General features: G+C 42.9%; 1 protein-coding gene across 3 annotated transcripts in view; it reads left to right on the top strand.

Moving 5' to 3' along the window:
* The window catches only part of LOC139556506 (alpha-(1,6)-fucosyltransferase-like), a 159591-nt gene that overhangs the window by 123210 nt on the left and 19528 nt on the right, over window positions 1-16853 (top strand). For all 3 annotated transcript variants that reach the window (XM_071370550.1, XM_071370551.1, XM_071370552.1), the window contains 3 exons: window positions 3123-3237; window positions 8867-9104; window positions 15924-16170. In XM_071370550.1, coding sequence (XP_071226651.1) covers window positions 3123-3237; window positions 8867-9104; window positions 15924-16170 — 600 coding nt within the window. The remainder of the gene's footprint in view (window positions 1-3122; window positions 3238-8866; window positions 9105-15923; window positions 16171-16853) is intronic.

Genomic DNA, 16853 nt, shown 5'->3' with positions numbered 1-16853 from the left:
AAAAATAAAGCCAAGAGGCACAAAATGGAAATCCTCCAAAATACAAAAGAAACTCCACAAAGTGGTAAAAAACAGCAGGGAAAAACAAACCTCAAAAGACTACTCAAATAATACACAAGAACTAAACCAGAGAACCTCTGGAAAATCCAACAAGAGAAATATCTGTATAAAACAAGGCTTGGGCTGGGGCTGGGTGCTAACTTACAAACACTGAGCAAGGAACTGAGGAACACACAGGGTTTAAATACTAACAAGGGAACGACCCACAGGTGCAAACAATAATTAGAGCAAGAAAAAACAAAAGGTACAAAAAAGGTGCAATGGGGACATCTAGTGACCAAAACCCGAACAGTCTTGGCCAAAACCTGACAATTATAGGATATATTTATATGCTGCGTACTTCTGAGTCCATATTTACAAAGTGTCCAACACTAAGAGTTCTGATCTAGGATCACTTTTGCTTTTCAGATCATTAAAATTAAGACAGGGGGACCATATCAAGTGACTCAAAGTAGGAATTATATTCGGTGTGTTTTTTTAAGTTAAACAGTCCATTTTTACACAATGGTATTTTTTTTTTACAGTGAGTCTAAATTCTAAATTTCTGACTGAATTTATAAATCTGGACGAAATAAAGACATCCTCTCTTTTATACTGAACAAAAATATAAATGCAACATGTGAAGTGTTGGTACCATGTTTAATGAGCTGAAATAAAACATCCCAGACATTTTAGATATGCACAAAAAGCATATTTATGTAAAACAAAGTGCAGAAATGTGTTTACACCCCTGTTAGTCAGCATTTCTTCTTTGCCAAGATAATCCATCCACCTGACAGATGTGGCATATAGAGAAGCTGATTAAACAGCATGATCATTACACAGGTGCACCTTGTCCTGTGGACAATACAAGGCCACTCTAAAATGGGCAGTTTTGTCACACAACACGATGCCACAGATGTCTCGAGCTGTTGCCCGAGAAATTAATATTAATTTCTCTACCGTAAGCTGACTCCAACATCGTTTTAGAGAATTTGGCAGTACGTTCAACCGGCCTCACAACCGCATACCATGTGTATGGCGTCATGTGGGCGAGCAGTTTGCTGATGTCAACGTTGTGAACAAAGTGCCCCATGGTGGCGATGGGGTTAAGGTATGTGCAGGCATAAGCTATGTCCCCACAATGTTTCCACCAGACTGTTCCCACAACCTAAAAAAACATTCTGGCAACATTTAAAGAACAAACTAAATGTGTTCCGGGAACATCAGGTGAATGTTTTATACAACTGGACAGATTTTGTGTTATGAGAAAATTTGCCGCAAACTATGGAATGTTCTGGCAACTTTCACTTTACCAATTTTGGTTTACTGGGAAGATTACATTGTGCATGTTTATTTAAACAGTAATTTATATTCAACATCTTCTTAACTGGGATTTGCACAGCATTCCAATCTTCTTGCTACGCCACCATGTCTGTTTCAAGAACTGAGTTTACCTGTATTGCTACACTTTGCACTTGAAAGTAAATATCAGCTCTGAAAAGTACATCCCCAAAGCCAGGACTTCCTTTGGCCGCCTTTCCTCCCAGTTCTCTGCTGCCAGTGACTGGAACGAATTGCAAAAATCGCTGAAGCTAGAGACTTACATTTCCCTCGCTAACTTTAAACATCAGCTATCTGAGCAGCTAACCGATCGCTGCAGCTGTACATAGTCCATCTGTAAATAGCCCACCCAATCTACCTACCTCATCCCCATATTGTTTTTATTTACTTTCTGCTCTTTGCACACCAGTATCACTTCTTGCACATCATCATCTGCTCATCTATCACTCTCGTGTTAATCTGCTAAATTGTAATTACTTCGCTACTATGGCCTATTTATTGCCTTACCTCCTCACGCCATTTGCACACACTGTATATAGACTTTCTTTTTTTTCTATTGTGTTATTGACTGTACGCTTGTTTATTCCATGTGTAACTCTGTGTTGTTGTTTGTGTCGTACTGCTTTGCTTTATCTTGGCCAGGTCGCAGTTGTAAATGAGAACTTGTTCTCAACTAGCTTGCCTGGTTAAATAAAGGTGAAATATATATATATATATTCTAATTTTTTTTTATTCAGGAAAAAACATTGCATTTATCATAGTGATGAAGGAGTAACATTAAAACAGAATAATATGCCCCACCAACAGTAGACAACAGAAAAACCTGAAATACTTAAATAAGTCAATCAAATCAATATGGAGAGAATAATCAAGGTGACTGATAACTGGCACAGGCATGGTACCGTAGCAGGAAGATTAGAATGCCATGAACCAAGATGGTGTGCATTCAAATCCTAGGTGAGGACCTGTTGAATAATAATTACTGTATAATTGAACATGGACAATGTAATTATGTATGTCAACATGTGTCAAATATGTATGTTAAAAGTACTGTGTGTGTAACAATGTTGCACAGACTTTTTTTAGTTAAAATGCCCAAATAATCATGTTTAGTTGAGTGAAATATGAGACAAGTTGAGCAAACACATCATTTGAAATGTTCTTTGCCAAAGTTTTCTCAATTTGTAGCTAAGTTTGGGCAATTTTTTTTTGATTTGGTAACACGTGTAACCAGTTACTTAGTAATGATTAGTTGAAACAACTAGATTTGTATTTGTTAATTTTTTATTTACAGTGCATGTTAACTCAGTGACTAGCGGAGAGTTGTAGTTATCTCACAGGGAGACTGTGATATATCCCTGGTGGGTTCTGGGTAAAGGAGTTTGACATGGCTTCATATCGAACACACACGTTGTGGTTTAAGATTAAAAATGGAAGCATGAGTAATGATTATGTCTTGCCAGAGGACGTGTGTGCGTGTGTGTATGTGCACAAGTGTATGTGTGTGTAAGTGTGTGTGTAAGTGTGCATGGATACTTGTGCTCAGGAGGTTTCCCACACTGAGGATGTGACTGATTTGGGTCACTGAAATTAATTGAGCCATGCTGGTTTTTAGAGATGAGAAACTGCTGTATATGTGTGTCTGTGCTATGTAGCACACTGGACTTATGACTTTCTTTTTCGGTCTCTTTTTATGCGTCTGTGTGCCTGTGTATGTGTGCGTGCGTGTGTGTGTGCAGGTCTATCATGACAGACCTGTACTACCTCAGCCAGGCTGATGGAGTGGGAGACTGGAGAGTGAAGGAGGCCAGGGACCTGTCTAACCTGGTGCAGAGCAGGATCACCTACCTACAGGTACACACACATACACACACACACAGACACAAACACAACACACACACATGCACACACAAACACTCTTTCTCACACCTGCTCTTCTCTACCTAACACAAGCCAAACCTGTCAGAATCACCATAGATGAAACACATTGTGTCTAAGGGTCTGACTGCTGTCTAATGACTGTATATCATGTATCCTGGCACACACACACACCCACCATCCTCCAACCCTATCCACTTTCTGTTATCCCCTCATATACCCTCCACTCCCAGTGACCCAGGAGTCTCCCCTCAGCCCTCCTCCCTTCCCCAGTTTGCATGCAGCAGGCCTGGGGTGGGGCTGTGCGGCGCTGGGCCCTGCAGCATTAATGAGCCTTGGTGTTTGATGAAGAGAGGCAGAGTGAGTGTGGCTGGGAGGAGACGCCATAGCTAACAGCTGCTGTCACCACCGCTGAGGGATCACACAGCTCCAGCGGCCGCCATCACTAATTCATCACCCACACACAGTCCTCACAGGCTGGCAGACACACAAACACACACACACACACACTTAGGGAGCCAGGGACCCGTCTACCTCTTACACTTCTGTCAGTAACATCAATCCCAGGTCTACAAACACACACAGACACACACAGATGTGCATGACCACACATACACACTCCTGCGCACACACACACACACACACACACACCACCCTTCCCCCACCCCACCCCAGCACTCCCACCCCACCAACCTCAGCCCCTGCGCCCTTCGGTCCCTGGCCCGGCTGACTCCATCAACGTGTCTCTCTGTCTGTCTGTCTGTCTGTCTGTCTGTCTGTCTGTCTGTCTGTCTGTCTGTCTGTCTGTCTGTCTGTCTGTCTGTCTGTCTGTCTGTCTGTCTCACTGCGCACTCTTCAATGAGAACACAGTGGCCTTTACTTGGTGTCCCTTTGTTCAGTGTCACACAGTACCACCTTGTGACAAACACACACAGTACCTCCTCCATTTTCAGCCTTCCACTTTCACTTGTTCTTCTATAGCACATCATCAGCTCTGAACCAGCTGATTATAGGTCATATATAATATGAGTCACCCTCGCTCTCTCTATCTCTTTCTTCCTCACTCACTCACACGCACATTTTCAGTCTTCTGTATTTTAACTAGAAAATGCAGTTTTTGAAGGGCTACTTAACCTACGGGTCAGCCTTGGTATTTCACTCTCTCCATAATTACCATTGAACTTTGTCTCCTAGCACATCTGAATCGCATGAATCTGTCATTTTTAAACAACCAAAGTAGTTCAGAGTTTGTGCGCTTATGGTTGTCCGTCGTTCTGATTTCAACGCCATGCTCCAAAAGAGATGGGCTCGCTGGTGTAAAACTGCCTTTCAAGTCGTTGTTGTTGAGACTCGCGACAACACACCAGATTAGTAGTATTTAAATCAAACGTAGTTTACAATAGTTCAATCAGGAAGGCTGGTCTGAATGCTTGTTTATAATCATCCGGTAAGCATAACATAATCCACTTCATTTCCAATTATACTGGCATAGTCGGATTGAATACAAATGTACACTATATATACAAACGTATGTGTACACCCCTTCAAATTAGGCCAAACAAGCTCACAGAACGGGACCGCCAAGGGCTGAAGCGCATAGCACGTAAAAATCTGTTCTCGGTTGCAACACTCACTACCGAGTTCCAAACTACATCTGGAAGCAACGTCAGCACAAGAACTGTTCGACGGGTGCTTCATGAAATGGGTTTCCATGGCCGAGCAGCTGGACACAGGCCTAAGATCTGCTTCCAACTTTGTGGCAACAGTTTGGGGAAGGCCCGTTCCTGTTTCAGCATGACAATGCCCCCGTGCACAAAGCGATATCCAAATAGAAATGGCTTGTTGAAATCGCTGTGGAAGAACTTGATTGGCCTGTTCAAAACCCTGACCTCAACCCCATTGAACACCTTTGGGATGAATTGGAACGCTGACTGTGAGCCAGGCCCAATTGCCCAACATCAGTGCCCGACCTCACTAATGCTCTTGGGGCTGAAAGGAAGCAAGTCCCCACTGCAATGTTCCAGCGTCTAGTGGAAAGCCTTCCCAGAAGAGTGAAGGCTGTTATAGCAGCAAAGGGGGGACCAACTCCATATTAATGCCCATGATTTTGGAATGAGATGTTCGATGAGCTGGTGTCCACATACCTTTGGTCATGTAGTGTATCATCAACACAGAATCTTGCCTCTTCTCCTCTTTCCTATTAGCCATCTGCGGAATCTCATTCAACCTATTTACCTTATAGCATATAAGCATGGCACAATAATGCACATTCCTCACACTTGCTGTTTAACCTACCACTCCTGCAATTATCACTTACCCATGTTCTCCCACTTGCTGTTTTTCAGCAACAGTTTCGACAACCATCCTCCTCCCCACCACCAACAGCTATAATAACCTTTATGCCCGTCATTGGAACTCCTTTCCCCCAGCGGAGGTGTTTCAATGCCAAAAGCCTCGCATAGGGCTACCTGCCATCACATCATCTGAGACAAGGCCACTCACCAAACAATTTAATAAAATGTCATATTACATTCCGTCTTTGTTATTTATTCAGTAAAGCCTGTACTCGATTCAACTGTAAGTGTGATACCTACGGGGCCAATATGGAGAAGAGGAGCGATATTTACCTCAAACACACACAAACACACAAGCACACAGAGAGATTCCTCAAAGGAAATCTTCCCAGTGGCTTGTTTGTTGCTTCGTTGACATCTGCTTGTGTTGTTCAGGTTATTATTGAATGTCGGCGGTAATACATTTGGAACATGAAGGAACATTAGCTCTCCTCTAGTTTTTAAACAGACAAGCGGTGTGATAACGTTAGCACTTGCCAGACGCCTTGCCGCCATGATCACCGCCAACCAGCTTCAGCTGTGACAGCCTAATGAGCAAAACACTCGCAATGCAGAGTAAATTGCTATTTAGAAAGATGTTGGCACAAGTGGGAGCGGAGTGAGGAGAAGAAGATGGGGAACCAAAGATGGTAGATAAATTAAGATAGTTCACTCAGGCCATTTACTCTGGATCACTGCTACTCTAACTTCCGTGATGCATACAAAGCCCTCCTCTCCCGCCCTCCCTTCGGCAAATCTGACCACGACTCCATTTTGCTCCTCCCTTCCTATAGGCAGAAACTCAAACGGGATGTACCCGTGACAAGGACTATTCAACACTGGTCTGACCAATCGGAATCCACACTTCAAGATTGTTTTGATCACATGGACTGGGGCATGTTCCGGGTAGCCTCTGAGAATAATATAGATTTATACACTTATTCGGTGAGTAAGTTTATAAGGAAGTGCATAGGAGATGTTGTACCCACTGTGACTATTAAAACCTACCCTAACCAGAAACCGTGGATAGATGGCGGTATTCGCGCAAAACTGAAAGCGCGAACCACCACATTTAATCATGGTAAGTTGACTAGGAATATGGCCGAATACAAACAGTGTAGTCATTCCCTTCGCAAGGCAATCAAACAAGCGAAATGTCAGTATAGAGAGAAAGTGGAATCACAATTCAACGGCTCAGACACGAGACGAATATGGCAGGGTCTACAGACAATCACGGACTACAAAAAGAAAACCAGCCATGTCACGGACACCGACGTCTTGCTTCCAGACAAACTAAAACCATCTTTGCCCGCTTTGAGGATTACACCGACGCAGCCCAGTACCAAGGACTGTAGGCTCTCCTTCTCCGTGGCCAACGTGAGTAAGACATTTAAACGTGTTAAACCTCGCAAGGCTGCCGGCCCAGACAGCATCCCTAGCCGCTTTCTCAGAGCATGCGGAGACCAGCTGGCTGGTGTGTTTACGGACATATTCAATCTCTCTCTATCTCAGTCTGCTGTCCCCACAGGCCGCCCCCAGGTGGTGAAGGTAGGAAACAACATCTCCACTTTTCTGATCCTCAACACTAGAGCTCCACAAGGGTGCATGCTTAGCCCGCTCCTGTACTCCCTGTTCACCCATGACTATGTGGCCATGCACGCCTCCAACTCAATCCTCAAGTTTGCAGACGACACAACAGCAGTAGGCTTGATTACCAACAACGACGAGACAGCCTATAGGGATTAGGTGAGGGCACTCAGAGTGTGGTGTCAGGAAAACAACCTCTCACTCAACGTCAACAAAACAAAGGAGATGATTGTGGACTTCAGGAAACAGCAGAGGGAGCACCCCCCTATCCACATCGATGGGTGGAAAGTTTTAAGTTCCTCGTCTTACACATCACGGACAAACTGAAATGGTCCACCCACACAGACAGTGTGGTGAAGAAAGTGCAATAGGGCCTCTTCAACCTCAGGAGGCTGAAGAAATTTGGCTTGTCACCTAAAACCCTCACAAACGTTTACAGATGCATAATTGAGAGCATCCTGTCGGGCTGCATCACCGCCTGGTACGGCAACTGCTCCAACCATAACCGCAGGGGACTCCAGAGGGTGGTGCGGTCGGTACAACGCATCACTGAGAGAAAACTACCTGCCCTCCAGGACACCTACAGCACCCGATATCACAGGAAAGCCAAAAAGTTCATCAAGACCAACAACCACCTCGCTGCCACCCAGAAGGCGAGGTCAGTACAGATGCATCAATGCTGGGGCCGAGAGACTGGAAAATAGCTTCTATCTCAGAAACTCAAACAGGATGTCAAACAGCCATCACTAACACAGTGAGGCTGCTGCCTACATACAGACTTGAAATCATCGGCCACTTTAATAAATGGATAACTCCTCACTTTAATAATACCACTTTAATAATGTTTACATATCTCGCATTACACGCATTACTCATCTCATATGTATATACTGTATTTTACTGTATTCATTGCTCATCCATATATTTCTATGTATATATTCTTATTCCTTTCCTTTACTTAGATTTGTGTGTATTAGGTAGTTGTTGTAGAATTGTTAGATTACTTGTTAGATATTGCTGCCCTGTCGGAACTAGAAGCACAAGCATTTCGCTACACTCGCAATAGCATCTGCTAACCATGTGTATGTGACCAATAAAATTTGATTTGATTGAAAACATTTTTTAGTTCCTGTCTACTTAAGGGGGTGGCTCTCCCATAGACACCAATGCGATAGCAGCTGGGTCTGGTCTACTTAGTTTATTGACTTCCATTGAAACAGAAATAATGAGGGAGTGGGATATCTCGCTTCCTCTTCTGTCTCTGTGGGGCACGACGCAGCCCCGTATGGCATCATTTTGCCACCGCTCGTCTGATGAGGTGTAGTTGAAAACGGTGGAATGGTCTCACGTCGTGATTTACAGGTGCCATTTTGAGGGAATGCTTTTTTTCTCTCGCTCATATTTTGGGAGATCTCTTTGTTATGAGAGACAGAGAGGGGAAGAGAGTGAAAGAGAGTGAGATATATAGGCAAATTGTGTTATCATAAGTTAGAGAACAACGCTCAGAAAGCTATTTCGGGCCCCCCAGAAGTCAAGTGGTCAAATGTATGTTCTTACAGCCATATGTCTCTCTCCCCCATCCCCCTCTGTCGTTTTCTTCACTCCCTCTCTCTCCGTTCCGTCTTTATCTGTCTCTCTCTCCCTCTCATCCTCCCTCTCTCTACCTCTCCCTCCCCCCTCATCAGAATCCCCAGGACTGCAGCAAGGCACGTAAGCTGGTGTGTAACATCAACAAGGGCTGTGGCTATGGCTGTCAGCTGCACCACGTGGTCTACTGCTTCATGATCGCCTACGGCACCCAGCGCACCCTCATCCTGGAGTCCCACAACTGGCGCTACGCCACGGGCGGCTGGGAGACCGTCTTCCACCCCGTCAGCAACTCCTGTACCGACCGTACCGGGGTGTCTACAGGGCACTGGTCAGGTAGGCACGGTGCGCGCTGTCTGGTGAGCAGCCAGGTTTGGCCCGGTTCTATAGCTACGGTTGGACCATTGAGGTATCTGCATTATGGTGCATTTACATTTTTTATTTTTTTTATTTCTTTAACCTTTATTTAACTAGGCAAGTCAGTTAATAACAAATTCTTATTTACAATGACGGCCTATCCCAGCCATACCCGGACAAAGCTGGACCAATTGTGCGCCGCCCTATGGGACTCCCAATCACGGCCGGATGTGATGCAGCCTGGATTCAAACCAGGGACTGCAGTGACGCCTGCAATACTAACATAATTGACACATCCTGTTTGCAACAAGGCAATAAAGTAACACTGCAAAAAATGTGGCAAAGCAATTAACATTTTGTCCTGAACACAAAGTGTTATGTTTGGGGAAAATGCAATACAACACATTACTAGTGGTACTACTTAAGTAAGATTTTTGACAACTTTTACTTTTACTTCTCTACATTCCTAAAGAAAATAATGTACTTTTTATTCAATACATTTTCCCTGACACACAAAAGTACTCGTTACATTTTAAATGCTTAGCAGGACAGAGAACATCCCTGGTCATCCCTAATGCCTCTGATCTGGCGGACTCATTAAACACAAATGCTTTGTTTGTAAATGATGTCTGAGTGTTGAAGTGTGCCTCTGGCTATTCATACATTTAAAAAAACAAGAAAATTGTGCCATCTGCTTTGCTTAATATAAGGAATTTTGTATTATTCATACTTTTCCTTTTACTTTTGATACTTAAGTATATTTTAGCAATTACATTTACTTTTGATACTTAAGTATATTTAAAACCAAATACTTTTAGACTTTTACTCAAGTAGTATTTTACTGGGTGACTTTCACTTTTACTTGAGTCATTTTCTATTAAGGTATCTTTATTTTTACTCAAGTATGACAATTGGACACTTTTTCCCCCGCTGCACATTACTTAGTACCACTCTGCATATTTTTAAGCATAGTGGTGGCTGCATCATCTTATGGCTATGCTTGTAATCGTTAAGGACTGAGGAGTTTTTCAGGATAAAAAATAATCAGAATGGGGCAAAGCACAGGCAAAATCCTAGAGGAAAATCTGTTTCAGTCTGCTTTCCACCAGACACTGGAAGGTTCATTCACCTTTCAGCAGGACAATAACCTAAAACACAAGGGCAAATCTACACTGGAGTTGCTTAGCAAGAAGACGGTGAATGTTCCTGAGTTGCAGTTTTGACCTAAATCTGTTCAACAATCTATGGCAAGACCTGAAAATGGTTGTCTAGCAATGATCAACAACCAATTTGACAGAGCTTGAAGAATTTTTAAAAAGAATAATGGGCAAATGTTGCACAATCCACGTGTGGAAAGCTCTTAGACATGTACCCAGCAAGACTCTGAGCTGTAAAGTGATTTTAACATGTACAGTTGAGGTCGGAAGTTTACATACACTTAGGTTGGAGTCATTAAAACTCATTTTTCAACCACTCCACAAATTTCTTGTTAACTAACTATAGTTTTGGCAAGTCAGTTAGGACATCTACTTTGTGCATGACACAAGTAATTTTTGTTTAAAGACAGATTATTTCACTTATAATTCACTATATCACAATTCCAATGGGTCAGAAGTTTACATACAATAAGTTGACTGTGCCTTTAATGATGTATTGGCTTTAGAAGCTTTTGATAGGCTAATTGACATAATTTGAGTCAATTGGAAGTGTATCTGTGGGATGTATTTCAAGGCCTACCTTCAAACTCAGTTCCTCTTTGCTCGACATCATGGGAAAATCAAAAGAAATCCGCCAAGACGTCAGAAAAAAATTGTAGACCTCCACAAGTCTGGTTCAGTAAAACGATATCGACATAAGCTGAAAGGCCGCTCAGCAAGGAAGAAGCCACTGCTCCAAAACCGGCATAAAAAAGCCAGATTACGGTTTGCAACTGCACATGGGGACAAAGATTGTACTTTTTAGAGAAATGTCCACTGGTCTGATGAAACCAAAATAGAACTGTTTGGCCATAATGACCATTGTTATGTTTGGAGGAAAAGGGGGGAGGCTTGTAAGCCGAAGAACACCATCCCAACTGTGAAGCACGGGGGCGGCAGTATCATGTTGTGGGGTTGTTTTGCTGCAGGAGGGACTGGTGCATTTCACAAAATAGATGGCATCATGAGGAAGTAAAAGTATGTGGATATATTGAAGCAACATCTTAAGACATCAGTCAGGAAGTTAATGCTTGGTTGCAAATGGGTCTTCCATGTGGACAATGACCCCAAGCATACTTCCAAAGTTGTGGCAAAATGGCTTAAAGACAACAAAGTCAAGGTATTGGAGTGACCATCACAAAGCCCTGACCTCCATCCTATAGAAAATTTGTGGGCAGAACTGAAAAAGTGTGTGCGAGCAAGGAAGCCTACAAACCTGACTCAGTTACACCAGCTCTGTCATGAGGAATGGGCCAAAAATTCACCCAATTTATTGTGGGAATCTTGTGGAAGGCTACCTGAAATGTTTGACCCAAGTTAAACAATTTAAAGGCAATGCTACCAAATACTAATTGAGTGTATGTAAACTTCTGACCCACTAGGAATGTGATGAAAGAAATAAAAGCTGAAAGAAATAATTCTCTCTACTATTATTCTGACATTTCACATTCATAAAATAAAGTGGTGATCCTAACTGACCTAAGACAGGGAATTTTTACTAGAATTAATGGTCAGGAATTGTGAAAAACTGAGTTTAAATGTATTTGGCTAAGGTGTATGCAAACTTCCGACTTCACCTGTATTGTCTCAAGGGGGTTGAATATATTTTTTTTTTACAATTGGTCTTCCACTTTGACATTACAGAGTATTTTGTGTAGATCATTGACAACAATGGCAGTTAAATCCATTGAAATCCCACTTTGTAACACATCAAATGTGGAAACGTACTTTCTGAACACTCTTTATGCTCGCTACATTTTTCCTCTCTGCCTCTCTCTCACACTTCCTCTCCAGCTTCCTTGTTCTATCTTTCTCTCTGTCTCCCCCTCCTCTCCCTTGGGCTTTCTTTTTCTCTTGCTTTTCCTGTTGTGCTTTTGCGTCTTCAATGCTCTAATGGTCCTTATTGATTCGCCCTGCTTGCTCTTTATGTTGAGTTCATTTCACTGGTTCACTGCTCATCTGAGCTGGATTCCTTATATGGGTGTGTATTGTGTGTGTGTGTGTGTGTGTGTGTGTGTGTGTGTGTGTGTCTGGGGGGGGGGGGGTGTTGTGTGTTTGTGTGTCTGGGGGGGAGGTTATTGTGTGTGTGTGTCTAGGGGGGGGGTATTGTGTGTGTCTGGGGGGGTTATTGTGTGTGTTTATGTGCGTGTGTGTGTGTGTGTGTGTTGTAGGGAAGTGTACTTGAGAGCATAGGAGCCAATCAACAAAGATACAGACATCGCGGTCAATAGAACAATGCATTATGGGTTAAATTTCCTCTCCATTCCTGCCTCAAATAGGAAAATAAATGTCTTAAATTGTTGCTGCATCAATTTATTCATGCAGATTGCGGAGGTTGAGGAAATTCTTTGACTCCTTGTGTCCCAATTAGGAAGCTATGGGAGGGGGAAGGAGCACTTAACTGTGCAGTTGTGCCAAGAATTGCAGGCCTAAAAAATATGCCTAGTCCCCTCTCTCCCTCTCGCAAAACCTGCCAATGATGATATATAAGCAAAGAGAAAGCTTGGAAATATTTTTTCTGTTAAATATTTAATGCTCTTGCCAATTTATATTCAGCTCACGCTTCATGGAGTACACATGCCCTTGCACCGACACCCTGCTTTTTGTGTTCCCTTGTTGTTATTCTTTTTTTATTTTTTATTCCAGTCACACTTTCTTTGAAAGGCCATTTTAATGAGTAATTATGCCATTTGTTTGACAATGGGTTATGAAAGCTGTGTGCAGTTTTATTAGGCTTACTGTAATGGAACAAGTCACCGTAGTTGCAACTTCACAAAGATCAGTAGTTGTAGTCTAAGCTTATTTTTGAAACTGTAAAAAAACATGTTTTAAAAAATGTCCTCTGGTTTTCAGACCGGATGTGAGTGTGAATGGAGGTTGTCTGCCAGACATATCCCTCCTGGCGAGATGAGATTAGACCAAAAGTGTGTGTGTGTGTCCACATGTGTTTGCTCGCTTGCGCGAGTGTGTGTGTGTCCTTGCCACTCCTTTGTGTACTGAGGCTTAACACCCACTCTCCCAGGCGGAAAGGCTATCAGGAACCCAGAGAGGATGACCTTCCTAATCAGCCCAGCTCTGCCCACTGTGCCCAGAGCCCCTGCCAGTCCCATGCCCGTCTAGAGGCCACCCTCTGGGGGCAGCTGGTGCCAGTGTTCCACCCCCAGTACCATGGAAGTAGATTGGCTCACCTTGGCTTTTAAAGGAATATTCCACTTAAAATTACAAATTCTTATGATTTACATTGTTAAATAATACTAATATGTGAGAACAATATACGTTGGGAATTTCATTAGCATTTTGTAGTTATACTAAGTTAGGAAGCAACATGTAAAACACTTGTGGAGATCTGCAGAGTGGAACCCACAATGCAATGCTTTCTCTAGATAGGCTGGCTGGCTAGCTAAAAAATGTATTTAACACAATAATACCAAAGCCAATATCAGTATGTGAAGTAGTTAGCTAGTTGTAAAATCCCTGAAACAAACTGCACCATTAATTTAGGCGTTACACATTTACCATGTTCAACCTGGAAGAGATCGCATTTCTAGCTCAAAGCTGTGCGAGTCAGGTTGCCATGCAAACGTGCATGGGCCCTGCAAGCCTGCGTGCAGGGAGACGAGAGGAGAAAACTGCTTTGCATCATGGTAGTTGAAGGAAAAATGAAATTTATTTGATGGCGCACTGTCCACTTTGAAGACATTTGAACAAAATATATACTTTGTCGTGACTATATAGACAGACTGATGTGTTTTAGACAAGTTTGCCCATACAATCTATTGGCTGATTTGGCGATCCGGAGTGCAAGTAATTGTTTTAAGAGTCATGAAATGTGATCGTTTGTTATCCTCTATCTCCAGTGACGAGAACCTTATCATGATGACGTAGCATGTCACATTTCAATTTTAGGGTGGATTATCCCTTTAAAGAAGGACAGCCAAAGGGCAACTGTCACTCTGAGTGCAGTGGGGATAAAGCGAGAGAGAGAATTGGGATTGTTGTTTAAAAGGGCATGACTTTCTCCTGTCTTTTCTAACTTCTCTATCCTTCCATGACTTTCTCCTGTCTTCTCTAACTTCTCTATCCTTCCATGACTTTCTCCTGTCTTCTCTAACTTCTCTATCCTTCCATGACTTTCTCCTGTCTTCTCTGACTTCTCTATCCTTCCATGACTTTCTCCTGTCTTCTCTAACTTCTCTATCCTTCCATGACTTTCTCCTGTCTTCTCTAACTTCTCTATCCTTCCATGACTTTCTCCTGTCTTCTCTAACTTCTCTATCCTTCCATGACTTTCTCCTGTCTTCTCTGACTTCTCTATCCTTCCATGACTTTCTCCAGTCTTCTCTAACTTCTTTATCCTTCCATGACTTTCTCCTGTCTTCTTTAATTTCCTTCACTCGCTCTATCTTTTTGGCTGCGGTTCATTCCATACCCTTTTCTCCACAGTGTGCACTTGTTCACTGTAGCTGTTAGATGTACAGAGTGGGAAGAAACTGTCTAGCCAAGGTTTACACTAATCCAATGATTGTAAATAAATGAGGATTTAAGTTTGCGTCACAGATAGAACAATGAGACAGATATTTCACCGGGATATATAAATGTGAAGCTTCCGCTTGGCGTTTCCAAATATGGTAGTGAGAGGAAGCTCAGTGGCTGGCAGTGGGAGATGATGGAACGCGATGGATTTTGGCCAACATTCTGCAAATTTTCTCATCGATTAAACATTTGATCTCAATATAATGTTCTGTTCCAAAAACTAGAATATGTTATAAACAGAGTGGACTTCACCCTTGGCCAAAGTTGTAAAAAATTGCGTTGTTTAGAAGAAGTGCAAAGGCGAATTTAATTATTACACACACGCACTTCACAGAGTAGGCGTTCCCTAACGGAAATATGCAAATGCTTGCTGGAACGAGCCAATAGGATCTCACTAGCTCGGGCTTGGCTCTGCCCACCACCTTGCTTGTTCTGCCCACTGAGACTAATTTGTTCCCACTTGAAACAACGGGCTGTGGTCTATCTTGGTTTAGTTATAAAACTCTTTTAATATTATAGAATGGCTCCCTCCTCTAATCTCATCTCATCCTCATCTGATCTGATCTGACATCATTGGATGAGTAGAAGAAGTAATACGGCAGAAAGTTATTTGGATATCAACTCTCACCTATCTGTTTTTAGATTTGTATAAACCAAGGATAGGACCCAAGAGGAGGCCAGTTGGGTCAAAGAAGGATGAGTGTAGTCAATGTGGAATAGCTAGCTAGTTAGCTATGTGTGCAATAGACCAGCGTCCATCAGACGACATCACCTGCTCTGATACCTAGAAGTAGTTGCTCTCCCATAGCGTTTGTGGGGTGACAGGTAACGCTGCTTGGTGCAAAGTGTTGTTGGGCAGCAGAAGGTTGGTAGTTCGCTTCTAGTGAGGGATGGACAAAATCCACTCTGTTACAGATGCTGTCTAACTGGCCTGCTACACCAGATGTGAGTGTGAGATACACAACTTTTGCAGAGCGCGAGTCGCTCCTAACTCATGTCAATTAACTCAGGGCGTAACCAGTGTGGCTGTGCAGCTCCCCTGTAACTCTTTCCCCCTCTGTCTCTGTAGGTGAGGCCCATGACAAGGACATCCAGGTGGTAGAGTTACCCATCGTGGATAGCCTACACCCCCGCCCCCCGTACCTGCCATTGTCCATCCCGGAAGACCTAGCCCAGCGTCTACACCGTCTCCATGGTGACCCGTCTGTGTGGTGGGTGTCTCAGTTCGTTAAGTACCTGGTGCGTCCTCAGGCCTGGCTGGAGAAGGAGATTGCAGACACCACAGCCAAGCTGGGTTTCAAGCACCCCATCATAGGGTAGGTGGATGCATGCACGTACACATTAACACACATGCGAGCGCACACACACACACCCGACAGCCAACCTGGGTCAAGCTGGGTTTCAAACACCCATAAAAGGGTAGATCGAATAGTCACTTTAATAACTCTACCTACATTACCTCGACTAACCGGTGCCCCCGCACATTGACTCTGTACCGGTATCCCCTGTATATAGCCTCGCTATTGTTATTTTACTGCTGCTCTTTAATTATTTGTTACTTTCATTTCTTAATCTTATTTTTTTATATACAGTATATTTATTTTTAACTGCTTTGTTGGTTAGGGCTTGTAAGTAAGCATTTCACTGTAAGGTCGACACCTGTTGTATTCATCGCATGTGACAAATAACATTTGATTTGAAATAGGAAAGACACTTTTTGAGTCGGTCTCTTTCTGTTTTTGGTTTGAAGTGTCCTATTTCTCTATCTATTTGTGTATCTATTTCTGTCTGTTAAAGTTGTTTAAAACTCTTTTTATATCTGCGTCATAATCCTCTTTCTCTCTCTGTTTCTCTTTCAAACTGTCTCAAATTCTCAAAATATGTTTCCATCTCCATCATACTCTCTCTGTGTTTCTCTCTCGTCCTCCTCCCTCTTTCAAACTTTCTCTCTGATATACTCTCTGTCTGTCTGTCTGTCTGTCTGTCTGTCTGTCTGTCT

Source organism: Salvelinus alpinus, chromosome 27, assembly GCF_045679555.1.
Source record: "Salvelinus alpinus chromosome 27, SLU_Salpinus.1, whole genome shotgun sequence".
NCBI classification, from domain to species: domain Eukaryota; kingdom Metazoa; phylum Chordata; class Actinopteri; order Salmoniformes; family Salmonidae; genus Salvelinus; species Salvelinus alpinus.
The sequence above is the reverse complement of the archived record's forward strand: the minus strand, read 5'-3'. Positions and strand labels throughout refer to the sequence as shown.